This window comes from Herpailurus yagouaroundi, unplaced genomic scaffold (genome assembly GCF_014898765.1).
Source record: "Herpailurus yagouaroundi ecotype Mexico unplaced genomic scaffold, PumYag 77, whole genome shotgun sequence".
NCBI lineage: Eukaryota > Metazoa > Chordata > Mammalia > Carnivora > Felidae > Herpailurus > Herpailurus yagouaroundi.
The window spans coordinates 94,127,334-94,146,458 of record NW_024412388.1 but is presented as its reverse complement, the minus strand read 5'-3'; the positions used below and the strand labels follow the sequence as shown (position 1 = coordinate 94,146,458).

General features: G+C 55.3%; 2 protein-coding genes across 6 annotated transcripts; both read right to left on the bottom strand.

The window, feature by feature from the left end:
• Positions 1-2,878: 2,878 nt before the first annotated feature.
• On the bottom strand, positions 2,879-9,765 carry CYB561D1 (cytochrome b561 family member D1). Of its 2 annotated transcripts, XM_040471229.1 has the most exons (3): positions 8,303-9,765; positions 7,733-7,770; positions 2,879-7,145 (listed from the first exon to the last, which is right to left on the bottom strand). In XM_040471229.1, exons 1-3 carry the CDS (start codon positions 8,448-8,450, stop codon positions 6,642-6,644), a joined length of 690 nt encoding a protein of 229 aa, XP_040327163.1. In that variant the 5' UTR covers positions 8,451-9,765; the 3' UTR covers positions 2,879-6,641. The 2 variants fall into 2 exon arrangements, with proteins under 2 accessions (XP_040327163.1, XP_040327164.1); XM_040471230.1 differs by lacking the exon at positions 7,733-7,770 and having other exon boundaries at positions 8,436-9,765.
• Positions 9,766-9,869: 104 nt separating this feature from the next.
• Positions 9,870-18,452, bottom strand: ATXN7L2 (ataxin 7 like 2). Of its 4 annotated transcripts, none has more exons than XR_005788837.1 (11): positions 18,310-18,452; positions 16,328-16,393; positions 16,061-16,165; positions 15,449-15,656; positions 14,859-15,145; positions 14,189-14,271; positions 13,582-13,832; positions 12,593-12,791; positions 12,328-12,449; positions 10,874-11,837; positions 9,870-10,023 (listed from the first exon to the last, which is right to left on the bottom strand). XR_005788837.1 is itself a non-coding variant. In XM_040471225.1 (11 exons), exons 1-11 carry the CDS (start codon positions 18,434-18,436, stop codon positions 10,009-10,011), a joined length of 2,259 nt encoding a protein of 752 aa, XP_040327159.1. In that variant the 5' UTR covers positions 18,437-18,452; the 3' UTR covers positions 9,870-10,008. The 4 variants fall into 4 exon arrangements, 3 of the variants coding, with proteins under 3 accessions (XP_040327159.1, XP_040327158.1, XP_040327160.1); XM_040471225.1 differs by having other exon boundaries at positions 11,042-11,837; XM_040471224.1 differs by having other exon boundaries at positions 9,870-11,837.
• Positions 18,453-19,125: the final 673 nt, after the last annotated feature.

Below are 19,125 nucleotides of genomic sequence, written 5' to 3'. Positions count from 1 at the left end.
TAGAAGAATTGGTGGAAAGCAGCTCAGTTTCAGTATTTTGATTATTACCTGTATTTTTGCATGCTGTAAATGGTAACTAAGTTCGGCTAAAAGTATATTCATCGAATGGGCAAGTTAATATTCACGGATAGTTTAGCGTGTCCTGGGCATTGCATACAACAGAGAAATGCAACCCCCAGGTTCTTGGTACAGACACAATCTATCAGGATTCTACTGGACTGGATTCTACTAAACTCTGAACAGGCAAATTCTTTGGGTACTCTCTGGGTACTTCTGGAAGGGGATTGTCAGGGTAGATTCCGAAAGGGGAGAGGAGATGGTATAAAGAAGAAAGAAAGGATTTTGAATCATTACCTAATTTCCTACATTGATAAAATCTTGGCCAGAGGGCAGCCCTCCGCTGTCTGGAAATTTGTCTTGTTTTCTTCATGAGGAACAACCAAAGTGGTGAAGAGATGGAGACACCTCACTCCAGCTACATCAGACAAATCAGCGCTGGCAGTCAGCGCAATGGCAGATGTTGATGCCAGAGTGCCCCCACAGTCTACATTTAAATAGCATTTTTTCATCTTTTCAAAGCAGCTTTTGCTGTGGCTGAGGTTGGCCAAGAAGGGGACGCTGGTAAAGAGAACAGGTCTGGGAAGACTGCCGGGAGTTCTCCCCTCTGTCAAGCCCTGTCTCTGAACCTGCAAAGTTGTGGTGCTCCCTTCTCCTACCTCCCAAGGCCATGGCTGCACCTCAGCCCCACACCCCCCATCCCCAAACCACAAGAAGTTCCCTAAGATTCTGGCCAAGATGTGCAATTTTGTCTACCATGTCTTGTAGCACTCAGCTCCTCTTAGGTGGCATTTCAGCGGAGTGGTGAAGGCTAACAGGACAGTTGCCTTGTGCAACAGAAGTAGAAAGTTCAGTTGCGTTGGCCAGCCTACTCTCCTTTCCATTTGACCTCTCACCTCCTTCCCTTCTGCAGTTGTAGTTCTTGTAGCACTTACCGTGTCTCCCAGGAAGCCACCGTGAAGCTCCTTTCCTCATCCACAATGTAGAAAAGGCTCAGGCCTATGCAGTAGGAAGGTTGGCTTTTCTGGTCTGGCTACAGTGAGCCTGTGCCAGATGCGTCCTTTCCTGGGGCTTGAGAGAGGAAGGCTAATGCAGCTGCTTCATCAAGCCCCTTCATCAGGCTTATACGCTGTCAGGTAGGAAATACCAAGTGGCAAAGATACTTAGATCTGCCCTGAGGCCTTCTAGTCTGTGTCAGTGTGGTTACTGTCCCACACATAGAGGGACAGTCTGAGAACCATTTTTCTGTGAGCCAGGACACACAGCCTTGCAGGGAGCCTTCCAGGCACCCTACAGCACTGGCATGCATAAGGTGAGAGTCATTGGCCCCTAAGTTAGGGGTGTGTATATGCACGTGTGTGTGTGTGTGTGTGTGTGTGTGTGTGTGTGTGTGTACACATGCAAGTAGGCACACGGGGAGGGAGGGGGAAGCACTGTAGCTGGACAGAAGTAGGTGCTGCTTTTCCCTCACCTCCCACTGCTCCTTCACTTGGCCAGTTTGCTTTGGGTGGGGTCTAGCTAGAAAGGCCCAGCTCAGTCCTGAGCCCGGTGAGATAGCTCACAACCTGCTTTAAAGAGAGGGGTGCTGGGGGCCCCTCATGTATACTCAGTGAGACAAAGAGCTGAATCCTCTGGTACCACAGAATGGCCTGAAGTAGCTATTTAATCTGCTTTTAGCAGAGGTTAAAAAAAAAATCATCTGGGAAATTCTGACAATAGCGGGTAGATTAAAAACTGGAACTCTTATTCCCTACACATTGGTGACTAGCCAAGCCTTCTGGGTGGATATCTAGGGGGAAGGCTTCTTACTGGATGTAATTTGGGTCTGCTTTAAGCTTAGCCCACTGCTGGGGACTGTCTACTTCAAAACACCCACCAGGGCAGTTCTGGGGCCCTGTCCTCCTGTATGTCACCTATATCTGCTCTGTGCCCGTGCTGGTAAGAACTGCTCAGGCTATGCCCACAACGCCTGACTAGTGTCTCACTGCTGGATCCCAGGATAGAAAAAAAAACAATTGAGATAAAAAACTGAATACTGGAGCCTCTGCACTGCTGTTGTTCCTGCCTCTCTCTGTGCACTCCCAGCAGACTGCTGGCAGTTCTCAAATGGAATGGAAAGTATCCTTCCCCTAATTTGACATTTAAATAGAACTGCTGTCATGGTGTGTGTGTGTGTGTGTGTGTGTGTGTGTGTGTGTGTGTGTGTGTGTGTGTGTGTTTTAATTCCAATAAAGTCCTTTGAGGAGGGGACTGTGATCCTACTCCAAGAGCCTGTAACCAGGAAAGAGAAAAAACTGCGAACAAGCTAGGGGCCGCGTGTCAGCTCTACATCTCCAGTGCCGGGCATGAGGGCCTGAGGCGGGCCTTGCTCAGCCTGGGGCTACAGGGGAAACCAGAGAGTCAGGGTGGCGGTGTTGTGTCCGTTACTATTGCTCCTGCCTCCCTGGCTTGCCTGCTCCACTTTTCCCTCAGAAGTGCAGAATTAGGTAGGAGAGATTCAGACAGACCAGCTCCAGGAACTTCAGGTTGGATGAGGGAACAACTGCACTGATTTCCGGATTTACACCAGCCCCATGCCTTGAAACCAGCAGCACTTAGGGCTGGCTTTGCCAGGCTTGGTGGCTTTCCTGACAGGAGTGGATGAGAGCTGACCTTTCATCTAGAAGGAAGAAATGTGTGTGCGCTCTCAGGATGGCTGACGACACAAGCTGCCAGGGACTTGGGTCCTCTAAGCATCTTAGCTGTAACTGTTTATCGCCTCCCTATAAAAGAAGCATCAAACCCAGAGCCAGGCTGAATGAAAGAGTCAAGGACAAAAACATACTATCACCTGTTTACATTTAATACTTTGGACTTTCCAATGCCTGTTAACATGCATTTTCTCATCAAACCCTCACAACATCCCTGTGAGGTAGGTCAAACAGTAAGTGATTTGCCCACAGCCACACCAGTGTTAGGAGCTGAGCAAATGTAGACTGCAGCCCTCCTGGTTCCCAGGTCAATGTGCTTTTTACTGCATGATACACAGGTTCTTAGGTCAACCGGATACAGGAAGAGTGGAGCACTACCCCAGAAGCCTCCCTGCTCCCTAAGGTTGCAAAGGGCCACCAGAAATGCTGAGATTGGGGCATCAGGACCAGAGGTGTCCTCTGGAAGTTAAGACAGATAACAGAAGGAAGGTCAGGAGTACTGGAGGTTCAGGGTCAATGACGGCCACTGCCACTCTCAGCAGAGCCTACGCTGTGTTCCCGTCTTGATCTTTGTCAGGTGAAAAGGCCTTAGTAATATACCCAGAGGAAGCTCAAGGCCCACTCCCAAAGGAAAGCAGCCTCAAGCCATGGTTAGGAAGTGAGACTCTGACCACCCCCTCCCCATTCCATTACACTCTAGCTGCCCAGAAGGAGGGGGAAGGTGAGGGCTGGCTGACTCAGCCTCCAAGTGCCTAGAGCCCTGGAGCTGAAAGGCCCCAGCACTGTGCAGCTAATGATTATTGTTAACTCTGAACAGGCCTTGGCACAGCAGCCAGCTGGCTCAGGGAAGATGCCTAGATCTCCCACAGTGAGGTTTGAAAAACAAGACCCAGAGCAGCCATGTACGGGGGTGGAAGGGTGGAGACAATGAGAAAGAAGGGACAGGCCGGTGTCAGGGACTGGGATGGGCAGTCTGCCCTGTGAGATGCTAGGGAGAGGAGAAACAGGCTGGCAAGGGGCGGCGGCCTACCTTTGATGCAGCTGAACAGCCAAGAAGGTGAGGCTGGAAGAATTAATTCCCCAAGACACAGGGCTCCTGCCATTCAACACCAACCCCAGCTCTGGTGGGGCTCAAGGGGGGTGGTTACGGAAAGATGGGAGCTGGGGGAGGGGTCTGAACCCAGACTGGTAATCCTGTTACCATTTGGATTTGGTTACAAAAAACATCTACATTTCTAATGTCCTCAAGGTTGAGTTTAAAATATCATATTTGGAATCAAGTCTTAGTGAGCCTGATATGCAAATTTGTGCAAATGACATGCTTTTTTTTTTTTTTTTTTTTTTTAATTTGAGCACCCTGGCTTTTTTTAAAAAAGACAGTACAGGCTGACTACTAGCAGCTTTCCCTAGCCAGGGAACAAGGGCAATAGACATTCGCTTCTTCCCCCAAGGCCTCTGCCTCATTGCTGAGGAGCCCAGCTAATATCCCAGGTGGGGAGATGAAGAGAGGTGGGGGTAACAGAGGGTGTAGGGAGGAGGAAACACACAAGCAGGAGGCATGTGTAGCAGGCAGCTACCTCTTCCCAGCTGGAGGAAGAGTGCCCTGGCACTGAGGTCTAATGGTTGTCCAGCTGCTGGCCCAGGATGTGAGGGCAGGTGGTGATGGGATTCAGAGAAGGGGGGCAGAAGTCCCCCCCCACAACCTGGCCAACCGGGAAGAAGGGCTCCTCCTGGTGACCTACTCCCTATACTGCAGTCAGGCTAAGCAGAAGACCACCTGTGCCCTCCTCTCGGCCTCCTGGTCAGATAGGTGACAGCTGGCGCCCCTTCCTCCTGCAGAATATAAATGACTTCCCCCTTCCTCCGAGGGCTGGGAATAGACATCAGCTGGCACAGCCCACGCAAACTGCCGGCTGTCAGCCCGCCTGCCCGAGCGCCCACCAGCCCCCGCACCACCTGGGAGGAGGCAACACCTCAGGCAGGCTCAGGCTTTATGGTGCTGCCTGCTTGGCTCGCAGAAGCTGGTGAACCTCACCGGCCCTGTCACCCTGCTGTAGACAGGATGGGACTCCCAGCACTGGCTGTGACAGGGGGAGAGGAGATGGAGTCCCTGATCCAAGTGACACTAGGGAAGAATGCCCCAGGAACCATCTTCTCCAAGTTTAGACCACATTGGGTAGTTTGAGAGAGAAGAGCAGACAATGAGACAGGTATAATCACCCTCTGAACAGCAGAGACCCCCTTTAGATGCTCTGGGTCTGGAGAGCTCCTGGAGATGCCATCTGACCCAATGAGATCCACTCAGAGGACACTTGTGCCCTCGCAGTCCCAATTCCTGGACTGTTAAATCATACCAACCTCCTTGCTTCCGAGCCACCCAGACAGGAAGCTCTTACATCATAGGAAGACCTGGGACATCTAAATTATTGCCATCTAGGAACGCCTGCCCTGCTCCTGGGACCTGGAGCTCCAGCCCCTATACCCAGACCTCCCAGAGTATCCCCTGAGCTGTCTTTACTTGCCTCAACATCAGCTTTTCTGGCTTAGCCATCTTCAGTCCTTGTCATGATCTATGGAGGTCCCATCTCTGCGACCAAGCCAGATCACAGTTAACCAGTCCAGCATCCAGCCCTCACCACTGAGAATGGTCTGGGGAACTAGCTTCAGTCTGGAACAAGGAGGGGTCTCTGCAGGGAAGAGGACCCGGCCCTTTTTTGCCAACTGGCAACAAACTCAGCCCCCTCCTAGACCAGAGAGCTGGCAAGAGACCGCAACTGAGAAAAGCTTAGCTGAGAAAGGGACCAGGGAGACTTTGTTTTCCCTAGATCAGAAAAGCCCTACCCCTCTTCCTTAGCTCTTAGTTTGTTCTAAAAGTTTCAGAATACCTACATAAAGCTATGTGCTAAGGCAAGAATGTGAGCCCTAGGAAGGGCTGAACATGAGAAGCTCAGGACTACTTTGCCACTGAGAACACATGTCGGGGAAGGTGCAAACCCATGACATGCAGCCCTCAAGCCCAGATTCTGAGGTGGGCTGAAGGAAGTTCTTAACTGAGCTAAGACGCCCAGCCAGGAGCCATAGGCTTGGTTAGGCCAATGCCCTTCTGCTCCTTCAAAAGCTTTAAAGTGACTTTAGTGCCTTTACTGTCTTGGAGTTCAAAAGAGCCTCACATGGGACCCTTCTTTCCACAGTGCCTGACCTTCTGTGCCCTAGTCCAGGAGCCAAATTGGCACAGATTCCTGGAAGGCCACAAAGACAGACCTGTCCCTTCAGAGGGATAAGAGAATAACCAATGTATGAATCACATCCTGAGTCTGCTTAGTGGTCCAGCCACCGTTCCAGAGCGGGGAGAGTGTTCTGTGACATCAACCTGACAGACACTGAATATTGGGAGATTGTTTAGAAACTCACCCATGACACAGATGTGGAAACTGAGGTCCTGAGGCATGTGACTTGCCTAAGGTTGCACATTAGAACCTACAGGAACCATAACCCATGTGCTCTCTCCACACTGCTGTCTCCAACAGACCCAAAGAGCCACTGTGCTCATTCATAAGTTACCGTAACCCAACTCTCCATCAGGAGCACAGGCAAGAAATGACTGCCAACACCATCACCGCCGCCGCCCAACACTTCTGTGTCCCATCAAGAGTGGAGGCTTCAGGACCAAGGCCCCCCCCACCCCCCAATCACCTTCCACTTGCACCCAGTATATTTCCCCATTTGGGCCCCCTGAATCGTCGTCAGCAATAGCAGTTTGGGTTTCTGTGGCCCCTGGCCCAGCTAAGAAGTACAAAAATCCTACCACTTCTGAAGTGGATCCCTTGAAGGTCACCAGAGGAAACATTAAAGTCCAAGGCAAGTGTCCCACCTACATTCAAAGTTCAGAGGAACTTACATTTCCATTTTCTTCTTTGGCAAGTAGGAGCTGGAGATCTGGTGCATGATCACCAGGGCCGGATAGAGGGGCAGTGCCAGGCACAGGTACCAGGCTGCACCTTTGATCTGGGCCTGGAACCACACTGAGTGCATGCCTAGGAACACCGTTCCTGTAGCCATCAGGTAGACCACCAGTCCACAAGTCAGATGGTAGAGCTTGAGGCGAGCCACCCTTGAGACTCTGGCTGCTCGAGGACAGAGGAGGCAGAGCCCACATAGTGCCTGACCACTAGTGGCCAGCAGGGTCAGAGCGCCTACCCAGCTGTGCCAGGACACCAGGTGGGGCAGCTCACTGCGGGTCCTGCTGGAGATGATGAAGCCCAGGCCCAGGGCTGCACAGAGGATGGCTAGGGTCTGCCCTGCCCAGTGGAGTCGGATCCGAGCCTTTCGGGAGCAGAAGAAGAACGGGGAGTGCTCAGGCGAGAAGAGCAGGATGGCCTCAGCCATGCAGAGGCAGAACTGTGAACACAGGAGAGGGCCCGTGAGCCTCAGGCCAGCTTGGAGGCCTAAGAAAAAAGGGGTGCTCTCATACATCCAAACAGGGAGTACAAAGGGTGGAGGCCAAAGAACTCCCACCAGGACCTCCTGCATCACAGGTCAGGATTTCTGGGCACAATGGAGAATCAACACTCGAGTGGAAGTTTTATCACTCAGGCTGACATCCATGCCCTACCTCCTCCTCCTCCTCCACAGGCAATGATTCCCACTTCTTGACCAATATTAAGCAAATCTTTAGCAAGTTCCTGAACTTTGAGGGGGTAGGGGTGTTGGGGGTGTGATTGGAAACACCCCTTCTACTTCCTCCTTTCAGACCATAGGGGAGAAAGATACATCTTCCATACTCTCCCAACCCCCTTCAACCACTTGATACTAACTACAGCCCGGCCCTCCATGTCTCCCAATCATAGGTTGCAGGGAAAGATGGGGCCCTTGCTCTTTCCCCCACCTCTCTGAGCCTCAGAAAGGCTGCACGCCTTCGGAAGGCTGGATGCTTCCCTACGGGCATATTCTAACGAATCAGCTGCAGAAAAGAAGCCCAAACTCACCGCCAAGGCCATGAATACAGGGTGCCAGGAGAAAAGACCTAAGAATCAAAGAGAACAGACTGACGGCTGGGCACCATTGTTTCTGCCCCTGTGGCTGGCTGGAGCCCAAAAAATCTGGCTATAGGGGAAAGGTCAGTGTACTATCCCCAACTCTAATCACGAATCAGGAGCTCCGTGCAAAGTGGAGCAGTCAAGGGGCCTTACGATGACCAACTAAGGGGACAAATATACATCAATTTGGCCTGTGTTCCCCATTCGGCACCTCGCAGCTGTCAGCCCAGTCCTAGAATGGACCTTGGTCTTCTTTGCTCGTATTCTCCATGAGGGTCTCTGCTGATGAGCTGAGGTCAGTTCAGTGTCTGCCTCTCCACCCCAGCACCCAGAGTCGGATCCTTCCAGGACCCACCTCCCGGGGACCCGCCCCACCACGCCCTTACTACCCTTCCACAGTACGCCTCCCCCCACCACTGCGGGGGTCCCCACGCCAGTTCTCCGAGCGCTCCAGGCGCCGTTCCTCCAGCATCCCGGCTCCGCCCCCTTTCCTGGCCCCGCCCCGCCTTGCACACTCACTGGTTCCCGGCCGGGACAGCACAGTCAGAAAGATGGTGAAGCCCAAAGCCACCAGGTGCGCCAAGATCCCACTGCCTCTCCGCAGCCAGCGGGTCAGTCTCGGCTCCCTCGCTGGAGCGGGAACCAGACCTACCTCCAGGGGCTGCATGGCCGGGCCGGCGCACACTCACAGCTGCTAGAGCGCGTCTTCCGGGTTTGCGATCGCGGAGGCGGCCGCGACGGCGGGAGAGGCCCCTCCCCGGGCCGCCGCCGGCAGTACGGCGGACTCGCCCACAGCGCCCTCTGTGGGCTGGGGGGAAAGCGCGTCGGCCCTAGGGAGCCCTGGGGGCAGAAGGGGACCCGACAGCAGGCGACCAGCCTGGTTTCTTCGGTCAACCTCATTTGCACCTTTCTGTCCACAAGGACTTTCGCCTCAAGTAGCCTGTGGAAATTACACCTATGGTAACTGATTCCACCCAAATCCCAATCACAAACTTCGTACACTGAACCAAGAGCGTGAGACCAGTGGTTTGAACAGTCTTCTAGAAACACTGGATTTCTCCACCTGCCTACACCCTCCTGCCATCCCTTCTTCTGGCTTGTTAAGGGAATAAGAGTCTTTTCCGCCTAAAAGCAAAGAGACCGAAAGGACAAGGCCAAAAAATAGTGCCCTGTGCCTGGTGAGTTCAGGTTTGAGGACCAAAGGAGGGACATGCACTAGTCTCCAGTGAGATAAAGGGAAGAACTAGGGCACACGCAGCCCTTCCCACCTCCACACCATCTGTTCAGTCCTGGGGAGCCAGGTGATCCTGAGGGACCAGGTCCTCCCACATTCCTGCTGCCTCCCACACCAGAAGTTCTGTAAGTGATCATACCCTTCCCCTTCTTGCCTCCAAAAAGGTGTGGTTCACCTTAAGGAGGCCTACCTGGGAGAGACCCTATCCCTTCCTGAAGAGCAAACCCACAGGCTACGGACAGAGAGACCAAAACAGGCTGTCCCGCAGAAATCACGGACATCCTTAGAGCAGTTACCAACTCAATTCGAGCTCCCCGAGTGGTTGAGAAAATAAGGCTGCTAGTGAGAAGCGGGAAGGGCAGGAACAGCTGAAGAGACTGAGGCAATAATTCAGAGATGGGATGGAGGCCCAGGACTGGATGGAGGCTGAAAGACTGGAGAAGGGCCCTAGCTGACTCCCGCAGAGGTTCAGGGCAAAGACCTGAGAGTAGAGCCAGAGGTGTGGCTCCCCACCCCGTCAAGTTTCCCTTGATGACTGGAGTCATCTCTGGGGTAAAGACTCTGGCTAGCCTTGCTCACTCAGAGCGACATGCCTCATCTTATCTGAAGAGAAGACTGCCCCCATGACACAAACCCCAGCCATTTCCACATTGTTTAAAAGGACAAAAATATAAGAGCTAAGAGACATCTGCAAGGCAAGAGATGGGAGCTGGAGTCTGGCTGCCCATCATCTTGGCCTCTTGGGGTGCGGATGGGGACAGCAAGGACACTCATTTTATTACATCTTTTTCCTTCCTTTTCTACGTTTCTGTTTTTACATTTTCTTAGCGGCAACAGAACAGGGAGACAGTCTTGAGGTATTTTAAAGAGTTTTTTTTTTTTTTCTTAAAAAAAATAATATAAAGTTATAAAAAGCGGCAGCAGCCTGGGGCCCGGATCTGGAGGGGAGGAGGTGCTGGCGGCTCCATCGCAGTGGGCAGGCACTTTCTTGTTAATGGGCTTTAGACTGCAGGAAGACAAGAGGCAAGAGACACGGTCAGGCTGGGGGGCCTAGCAGGCCTCCTACCCGTGCACTGTGTGGACCATTGGAGCTAAAGCTTGCTTTTCTCCTGCTGGGCTGGTGAGGGAAGCCGGGTGAAGGGTGAAGGGAGAGATGAATGCCAGCCCAACAGGGACAGCCTGAAAACACCCATGTACACATGCACACACGTGTGGGGCACTGCCCCAAACCCTTTCATATGGGTGCCAGAGGATTTGGTACACGTCTGGCCCGTGCCTGAACCGGAAGGGCATCCCCTGTCTCACCGCCAGTAAGTCCCTCCTGGCTGAGATCAAATGGATAGCCCATATAATGCTACTCCAGGGCTGCCATCAGAAGAGGCACATAAACCTGGCTGCTGGCTTTACCAGAAACCCTGGAAAACTCGCCTAGCCCCTGAAAACCCGGAAGTGGGCACATGTGCAAGGTGGACACATATACGTATGTGGACCTTGGGTGGTGTTCCTGCCCTTGCATGCCCTGATGCCCAGAGGCAGAACCAAAGAACTGGACCAGCCTGCCCACCCTGCTGCCCAGCATGTCGGGCCACAGCTTCGCAACCCAGACTCCACCCCATTGCCCAAACCTTTCCCATCAGAGTTCATGGAGTCCAACTGCCTTTCCTTCAGGGGACAGAGGTAGCTCTAGTTCCTGGTGTGAAGGCCACAGCCAATTCAGAAAGTGGCCCTTTGATTAAAACAGAAGCAGGTGTCAGGGCAGGGGAGAGGCAGCATCTCTTTAGCTCAAGGGAGAGGGCTGGAGATAGAGGGAGGCCCATCAAACAAAAGCTAGGTTACCTTTCGAAGAGCTGACCTACCTCTCCCTAGAGAAGATGGCCCAGGAACTGTCTCAATTTCCTCTTTCATCCCTTCCCTACACAAACATTTACTTAGCACCTTCTCTGTGTCAGGTCCCCACTGTGTATTCTACCCTCGTCCATCCTGACTTTTCCCTGCCCATGCTCTTCAGGGAGCTGGGCTGGTACCTTCAGTGTAGAACACTTCTCCTCAAAGGCCATGGCTGGACCCGGCTTCTTGCGGCGCACAGAACAGGCCACATCAGCAGGGGCGCCAGCCTGGCAGTGCTTGGCCTTCACTGGCCGGCAGTAAGTGGCCAGGTTTTTCCGCTTCTTGGCTACCTCCTCCTCAGAGAGGCAATTGGTTGGCAGGGCCTTGGCTGGGTGTCCAGCCGCTCCCCGGTTGTCCAGCTGAGAAGCCTTGACTGGAGTAGGGGGCTGATGAGGGGAACCCCGACAGTCCAGGGGCCCTGCCCGCTTCACTCTTGGCCCCACTGTCCCATTAAGCCCCATGCCCAGGGCAGTTTTAGTCTTGGCCGAGAGGCCCCGGCAGCCAGAGGGTTTGCCTTTTGCAGGGGGATCCAGGATGCAGGTCCGTTTGAAAGTAGTGGGGCCTGGTGATAACTTTCGCTTTCGAGAAGGGGCCTCCACCTCAGCCCCATCCTTGCCTTTGGACAACTTGCTGGCCTTCGAAGGCGGGAGTTTGCTGAAGGATGGGGATGGCGTGTTGGCAGGCAGTGGTGAGGTGATGGCCTGGCTCCCGCCCATGCACTCCGCCTGGCTGCAGGCAGCTGCCACACTGGGGGAGCCTGCAGGGTAGCTGGGGACAAGGCCGTCCTTGGCGGGGGGCGTGGAGGCTGGGCAGGCAGGTCTGAGGGGTGGGCCTGGAAGGCGGGGGCAGCTGCCAGTAGAGGATGGGCTCAGGGGAGCAGCGAGTGCGGAGCTGACAAGGTGGGATGGAGGCTCAGCCGCCGGTGGGATCTTCCTGCAGCAGAGAGAGAGCTCCACTGAGATGCCAAGCAAACAAGAGGCCCTCCCTTCCGACATACACCAGTCTCTCCGCCCCACCTAGAGATGGCCCACAGAGCCCCGGCCTTGCTGCCATCTGCTGGGAGACACTGGAACTGAGGGTTAGGAAGACAGCACAGGGATAAGCAGGAATGAACTAGTATACACACCCATTAAGAACCTCATTTCAAATTTCAGTTTGGACATCCCCTATCCCTAGTCACCCAAGAGGTACTGGAAGTGATGGCTAAGAGTCGGGATTCCCTCCCAGACCGCCCACCCATGCCCTGCCTTAGCCCAGCTTCAGGCTGCCAAGTTTCCCCGCCTCCTGTTCGGTCTATCTGGGGTCTTCCCGACAAATGCCGAACCACATCCATAGGTATGTGAGAAGAATTAGGGCTTCTGAAGCTCACGTATGTCTGGGGCTTGAGGTCTAGGGAGGGAAGTTCTGGGCCTGAGAGACTCACTTCCACATGTGTGAGCTGAGGTGCCGCTCCAGCATGGAGCTCAGTGCTGAGCAGAACCGGTCCAGCCGGCGGCTAAACACGTAGCATCCTGGACTCACCAGCCGACTCCCAAACGTGCAGAACTAGAGGCAGAAGGAAGGTCCATGGTTAGCGGGGCCTGGGATGCAGGGAGGGCTCCTGTACAAAGGATCTGACCTCCTCCCCGCACTGTGGGCCAGGAGGGCTGGGCCACCCCCCACCCCAGGTCCCTGCCCCAGGTCCTTACCGCCTGTGGCCGCGGGGGCCGGGTTGCATAATGGCAGTCAGGGGGGAGGTGGAGGTCGTCAGATGTCCCCTCCTCCTCACTCTCCTCGCTGGAGGCCTGGGCCCCACCCCGGGGCAGGGGAAAGGGGAACAGGCCTGGGTCCCCATCACCACCACAGGGGCTTTCATCATCCAACTCACTCTCAGAGGAGGCCCGGGACCTGGAAGGGCCAAAGGGGATGTGAGGGCGATGAGACTGAGACAGGAGTGGGTTGGGGTGGGGGTGTCCCTGAACAGCCAGGGCAGACACCCTGCTGGGCAATCAGACAAAGAGGAAGGAGGACAGGAAGGGAGGGAACAACAGAGCTCACATTGTAAGAGCCGGAAAGGTCAGGGGCCACAGCTCCCAAGGGATCCTCTCCCCAGCCCCTTCACTTCCCAGGCCCTGCCTCCTGGGGGGGGGGGGGGCGGAATCTGCTCCAGATTTGCCTCCTCCAGAAAATCTTCTGAGCTTAACTGCACCCAGCTCTGGTCAGCCCAGTCAATTCTCTCAAACCCCTTCTTGCATGAGCCTGTCTGTGAGCTGAGCCTGTTTCACGTCTGCCCCCTGTGTTACAGGCAGAGATGCATGTGTCTCCTTCCAGCAAGGCAGGCTCTCCCAGGGCTCCAGCGCAGCCTCTGCACACGAAGGGGCCAGTGAATGAATACAGTAGGACTGCCTCACCCAGGACCCTGACCCTTTCGGTTCCCCAGTTACAAGTTTTGGCCTGTCAGAAGCAGCTGGGAAAATGTTCTTATCCCAGGTACTGTAACTGGCAAGCTACACAGAGGCTGAGGTACTACAGTATGCTTGGTTAGAAGCAGGTAGTCCCCTTCTTCCACACCACTGCTGGGGGTCCCCAGGTATCCCCCCAACTCAGGGCAGAGTGAGACTCCCTGGGTCGATCTTCCGGGGTCCCTGATGGTTTCAGACCAAGTGTCCCCAGATGGGGGACTGGATCCTGGACTTACCTGGGCAGTGCACAGTATGGGTAGGTCTGCTTGGCACGAGCAGAGAAGGTGCTGCTGGGGGCGGCCGCTGCCACAACCTGGACTGAAGAGGGGGGCTCCTGGGAGGGGCGCTCAAGAGTGGGCTCCTTGCGCCCTGGGCTCTTCTCCTTGGGAGACTCCCCTTTGCGAGAGTTGGCCTTCAGTTCTGCCACTAGCACATCAAAGTCCTTGGCTCGGCCCTGGACCTCCCGGCGCTGGTGCACTGAGTGGATCTAGAATAGGGTGAAGGGTGGGGAGGGGGTGTGAGCTGAGCAGGAGTAAGAGGCAGCAGTGTGCTCTAGCCTGGGCAAGTGGAGAAGGGGGCTGTGAGTATGTTTGTGGGTGTATTTGTGTGTCTTTGTTTCACTCCCCCAAAGGACCAGAACCTTCCATTGGAGTGGGGCAATCTGGAAGCCACCCCTACCTACTGTTCCACCGCGGGCCCACTGAGAACAGCCTCCTCTCCCCTTGCTTCACTGGGGCTTTACTCCCACCCCCTGAGCTGGATCTTGGCTAACGCTGTGGTTTCTCTCCTTGCCCAGGACCTGTGTGTGTGCTATCCCTCATGGTGCGGTGGGACTGGGATTACCTTGCAGGTTAGCAGGCGGGTACAGATCTTTTTGGTCTCTGGGTTTATTACCCCACACTGCCTGTTGAGGTCACACTCCTTCCCTGTGGGGAAAACAGTTCCTGTGAACCCCCTGGCCATTTCCCATGGAAAGGCCTAGGGAGAGCTGGGCCTGAGACACAAGAGCCTCTGGCAGTCAAGTCCAGGGCTGCGGCCTCCCAGAGAAATGCCTCCCAGCACCAGCAGCTCCCTGCTGGGCGAAAGAACTATCCCCATACCCATGCCCAGCCCAGGCCCTCCTTTTAGCAATGCCAAGTCCAAAACAGGGCAACACATATCAAGAAACAAAAGCAGCCACAGGTATGTGGGATGCCAGAGAAACCAGCTGTGGGAGCGATCGGGTGCCCTGGATCTAGGTGAGAAAAGAGCTAAAGGTCAACAGCCCAGGGTGATGCCCAAGCATAAGCTCCCTTAGCCTTGATCAGGAAACCTGGGCTGGAGAGAGCCTTCCTAGAAAGCAAGGAGTTTAAGCACATGTCCTCATCAAGGGGTGACCATGGGCTCCCGTACCCTGCAACCAGTGATGGCCGGGCCCACTCGTTCCTGACCCCTTTCCGTCAGGTCCAAGGACAAAGTAGTCCAAAAGGGTTCCCACTCTACCTTCCTGACCCCCAAGATCATGACTACTTACGAGCCATCTTCCGGTGGGTTTTGGGGGGCAGTCTGGCCCCACCAGGCTCCTTTTCAGGGGGGCTGCCTTCAGCCCGGTGACTGGGGCCCTCGCTGGGGGTCATCTCGATGCTCTCTCTCCCAGGAGGTTCTTTAGAAGGGGTTGCCATGGGGGTTTTTCCAGGGGAGTCCTTGGTGAGGCCGCCAGGCTGGCTGAGGAAAGCAGAGGGCGGGGCCACCCTGATTCCGTGTCCATCGGGCTTCGGGAGACTGGACATCTTCTCCAGATTCACCACAGGCACGAAAAGGCTACATATGGAGAGAGGGTATGGGCTGGGGGGCAGGGGGGCTGGGCCTGGGCCCTGGACTCTAGCCCAGAGCCATCTCCTTCCCAGCCCTGGAATTTGGGTGGGCTCCAGCAGGGGTGCAGAACATGGGAAAAGGGGACCCCATATTCCTTGGAACATATGGAAGGGAGTGGCAGAGAGAGCTGGCTGCCTCCTGCTGTGAGCAGTGCCCATGGCCCCACAGCTGCCTGCATTTGTGTTAATCCCTCCCTGGGCTAGGGTCAGGGTCAAGGCTGGTCTCAGGGAGTCTCCAGCCTCTCCTTACCAGAGGTTGTCCTTCTGTGTCTTATCAGGAGGCTGGTGGCCACGGCTCCGGGACCCCTGGCCCTTCTCCCTGGAGGTTTTGGTGGAACCTGGGGCCCTACAAGCTGGGCCCTGCCCATTCACTACATGGCATTTCTGAGAGCTGGCAGGGGCTGGAGGTGGGGGTGGGGCCCGGGCGTAAAGCTTGCTGAGGGGCCCATGTCTTCTTTCTGTCACCAGGAGGTAGAGAGAGTAATCGAGGTGAGTGATATCAACTGCCTCCTTCCCCAACCTCCTAGCCCTGCTCATAGACTCACGATACAAACTCTGGACTTTCCCAAGACTAGATTTTAAATTTGCCGTCTTCCCACCTGAATCTGAGCCTTCAAGACTCAAAAATTCTAGGATCCAGTTTCTTGAACCTTTTAGCTCTTCCTCTAATTCCACCAGATGCTAGAATTTTGCTCAAACAATCACTCTGACCTGCCACAATCCTCTGAAACCGCCCCCAGGACCTTCTGATCCCCAGCGCCTTCCCCTATTACCCACGTGACCTCCCAACTGACCCTGTCCTCAGAGTTCCGTGCTCCACCTTCCCCTGTTCCCTCTATCTCCTCCCTAGGGCACCCCTCACCGCAGTGCTTCTGGAAAGCTTGAGGCTTCACCACTTGGCTGCAGTGGTTACACACAACCAAATAGAAGTCGTCATGGGCAGGGCAGTGCCCGAAGATGGACATGTCTGCAATGACAGAAGTCCTTATCACTGGGGCTGGGGATCCCAGGGTTTCCGTGTAAGATCAGAGAGCACTCCTACCCCCACTCAGAAGATACCCTCCCCACCCCCACCCCTGCAGCCCCCCATCTGCCCCAGGTCCCAGCCCTAATGTGTGTCAACTCCCACCTTCTTTAATGAGGGTCATGGCATCCAACTTCTTTGTGTTTTTGTTACTCTCCTCCAACTCAGCCCCTGGAGGAGAAACACAGCTCAGAAGGCCCACCCCTACCCCAGAAGCCCCAACTCCTACCCAACCAGCACTGGCAGCCAAGCAGTAGGAAGCCCACACTCCCTAACAAGCTCCTGGTGCTCAGGACCATTTGGAGAAGCTTTCAGTGGGTCATTTTCAAGCGCCCATTCTTCCTTTACCTGCTACCTCTGCAATGAGCTAATTCCATTAGAAGGGATCCTGGCACCTTTCCTATGGACCCTTCACTCCAAGGTGCAAGTCAGGGTTCCACTGCTGACTAGCTGAGTGATTGTGGGTAAATATGATCTCCTTCTGGGCTTGCTTCCCCATTTAAATGAGAAACAATCCTTAGCATATTTTACTATACCCTTCTTGAGATTTCTTAGATGGGTCCTTTCTGCTACTCTGTGCCATACCAAACATATACTCTCCTAGGACTCCATCCCCATGAATGCAATTTTGTTCCACTTGGGTTACCATGGCACTGACAAAGTTACACCCAGCTTCTCAGGTCCTGCGTTGACAGGATGGTCACAGAGCACAGAAACTGCTGTATTGGGGGTCCTATGGCATCTTCAAAGTCCCCTTGGTCAGCTATGCAAGCCCCTCCCCTCTTTAGGAGGGCTTTGGGCAAGGGTTGCCCTTGTACCTCAGTTTCTGGGTTGATGACAAAAACATCTTAGCTGTGCAAAGCAGCTCTTTCCCCCATCCCCCTACCTCACTCCTCTCCCCTCCCCTTCTCTACGCCCCCTCCCTGTCCCTTGGAAAAAAAAATCAATTCTGAGTCACCAAACCCGTCTGATTCCATTTCCGGTTCTCAAAGCACCCAGACCCTGACAATGGCCCCATCCTTGCCCACCCAGCATGGGGCAGTCCTGGGGTAGCCTGGGCTTCCACTTAGATGTGCTTCTAACGCCTACTAATAGATTTGCCCCTTTCTAGGATGAGAAGATCGCTGACAGTCTTACATAATCTCCAGATATGAGGGGTAGTGGGTTAGGCATGCAAGAGACAAGGGGCAGCTCCCACTCTTAAGTCCGTTTAAATGCAGTGATGGGCAGAACTGAGCTGGGAGTCGGATGTCTCAGAGGAGAACAAGTGTCATCAGAGACCGCTCCATGCGGTCTCCTCCTCCACCTCTTCTCACTTGCAAACTTCTTCAGGGCTGTGATGCCTGCTGTCACCCCAAAGGCCACGAGGCCAGGTGCCCCCTGGGGCCCAGGAGACAAAGATCAGCAGAAGGGGCTGTCAGCCCCCTTACTAAAGGCACTCAGGGGCCTAGAGAAGGTGGGGGTCAGGGGAGAGAGCCAAGAGGGAGAGCAAGAGGCCCGAGAAAGGACTGAGGGTTGCAGGCAGAGAGGGATGGATGGACGAAAGGAGGGAGGAAGGAGGATGGATTGATGGATGGACCGACGAACTAATGCGGAGGGGGCGGGGGGGGGGGGTGGTCCAGTAGCACTGTAACCGGCAGGCAAACGCCGAGGAGGAGCAGGAGGTGTGGGGCAGAAGGCGAAAGAACAAGGGGGGTTGGGAGGGGGGCACAGAAGTGGGGTGCGTGGGAAACACGTGGAGAGGACTGTTGCGGATGGGGAAAGCCCTAGGCAGGTGCAGGAGGGGCGGAAGCTAGAGGACAGCAGGCGAAGAGAAAGATAAAGGCAAGCAGATGTGGGGGCAGGTACTGGGCACCGGCAGAAGCAGAGGTGGGCAGGGTGGGCTGCGGGCTGTGAGCCGGCGCTAGGACCCGGAGGCGCGAAGGTGATGGAGCAGGCGGGCACTAGGACCCGGCGGGTCCTTTGTTTGGGGGGCCGGGGAGCCGGACGGCGGCTCCCGTCGGCGGCTCCCCTCTGCTGGCGGGGGCCCGGAGAGGGGGAGGGGAGACAGTGATGGGGTCCCCGGACTCTAGGGGAGCTTCACTCACCGTCGGCCGCGGGCAGGTCGGCCCGTTCCACCCACGAGCTCCAGCTCTGTCCCGCGAAGTCATCGAGACTCGGCACCCGCCGCTCCAGAGCGGCCATTGCTGCCGCCGCGCGTTCACGCACCGCCATCACCGCCGCGGACGCGCGCCCGCCCCGGCGCCACCGCCGCGCGGCCCCCTCCCCCCAAGCCCCGCCGCGGGCACGCCTCCCCTCTCCCTCCCACCTTTCCAGCTCACTCTTTGCGCAAGCGCAGCACAGGTTGCCTGCCCCTCACTCTCCCTCCCGCGTAGCCTTCTGGGAAATGTAGTCTTGGAGGGCGTGCTGTTGCCTACCGTGCTTGCTGCAAAAGCCCCTGCAAAATGCACAAATGCGGGGGGCAAAGAGACCAAAGCCCCAGGACCTCCTCTCCTAACCCTTGTGCATACATTCTTTGTGCTACCAGCCCACTCTTCCAAGCTCACTGCATACACACCTTAGCCCCAAACCTCTCTCTGCCCAAGACGCCCCTCTAAGCCGTGTCTCCGCCAGCTGGCTGGCGCCCCTTCCCGGGCTGGCGGTCAAGAAGCGACTTCGCTCCCCAGTAGATCGAATAGGGTAGGTGCAGGGAGGTGGGCGCTGTGAATCAGAAGGGCAAGGGGAGGGAGTCTGTAGGATGCGCTGAAGGACACAAGGGTTGGGGGGGGAGGGTCCTCGTCTACCGTGTTGTGCTTCATCTGTGGGAAACCCACGCTGCCCTGATGCAGGGCAGAGGGTTAGAGTGGCGTTGTCTGGGTTTGGAAGGACCTAGATGAGCTGATCAAGATCACCTGTCAGGATGA

Bases quoted from the DNA above. Each gene is read 5' to 3' on its own strand.
- CYB561D1 (XM_040471229.1), bottom strand. From the start codon at position 8,450: ATGCAGCCCCTGGAGGTAGGTCTGGTTCCCGCTCCAGCGAGGGAGCCG. The intron at 7,771-8,302 runs GTGAGTGTGCAA...TTTGATTCTTAG, and splicing joins GCTGTCCCGGCCGGGAACCA to GTCTTTTCTCCTGGCACCCT. The intron at 7,146-7,732 runs GTGAGTTTGGGC...CTGTGTTCACAG, and splicing joins CTGTATTCATGGCCTTGGCG to TTCTGCCTCTGCATGGCTGA.
- ATXN7L2 (XM_040471224.1), bottom strand. From the start codon at position 18,436: ATGGCGGTGCGTGAACGCGCGGCGGCAGCAATGGCCGCTCTGGAGCGG. The intron at 16,166-16,327 runs GTGGGAGTTGAC...CTGTCATTGCAG, and splicing joins CATGACCCTCATTAAAGAAG to ACATGTCCATCTTCGGGCAC. The intron at 11,838-12,327 runs GTGAGTCTCTCA...TCTCTGCTGCAG, and splicing joins CTCAGCTCACACATGTGGAA to GAAGATCCCACCGGCGGCTG.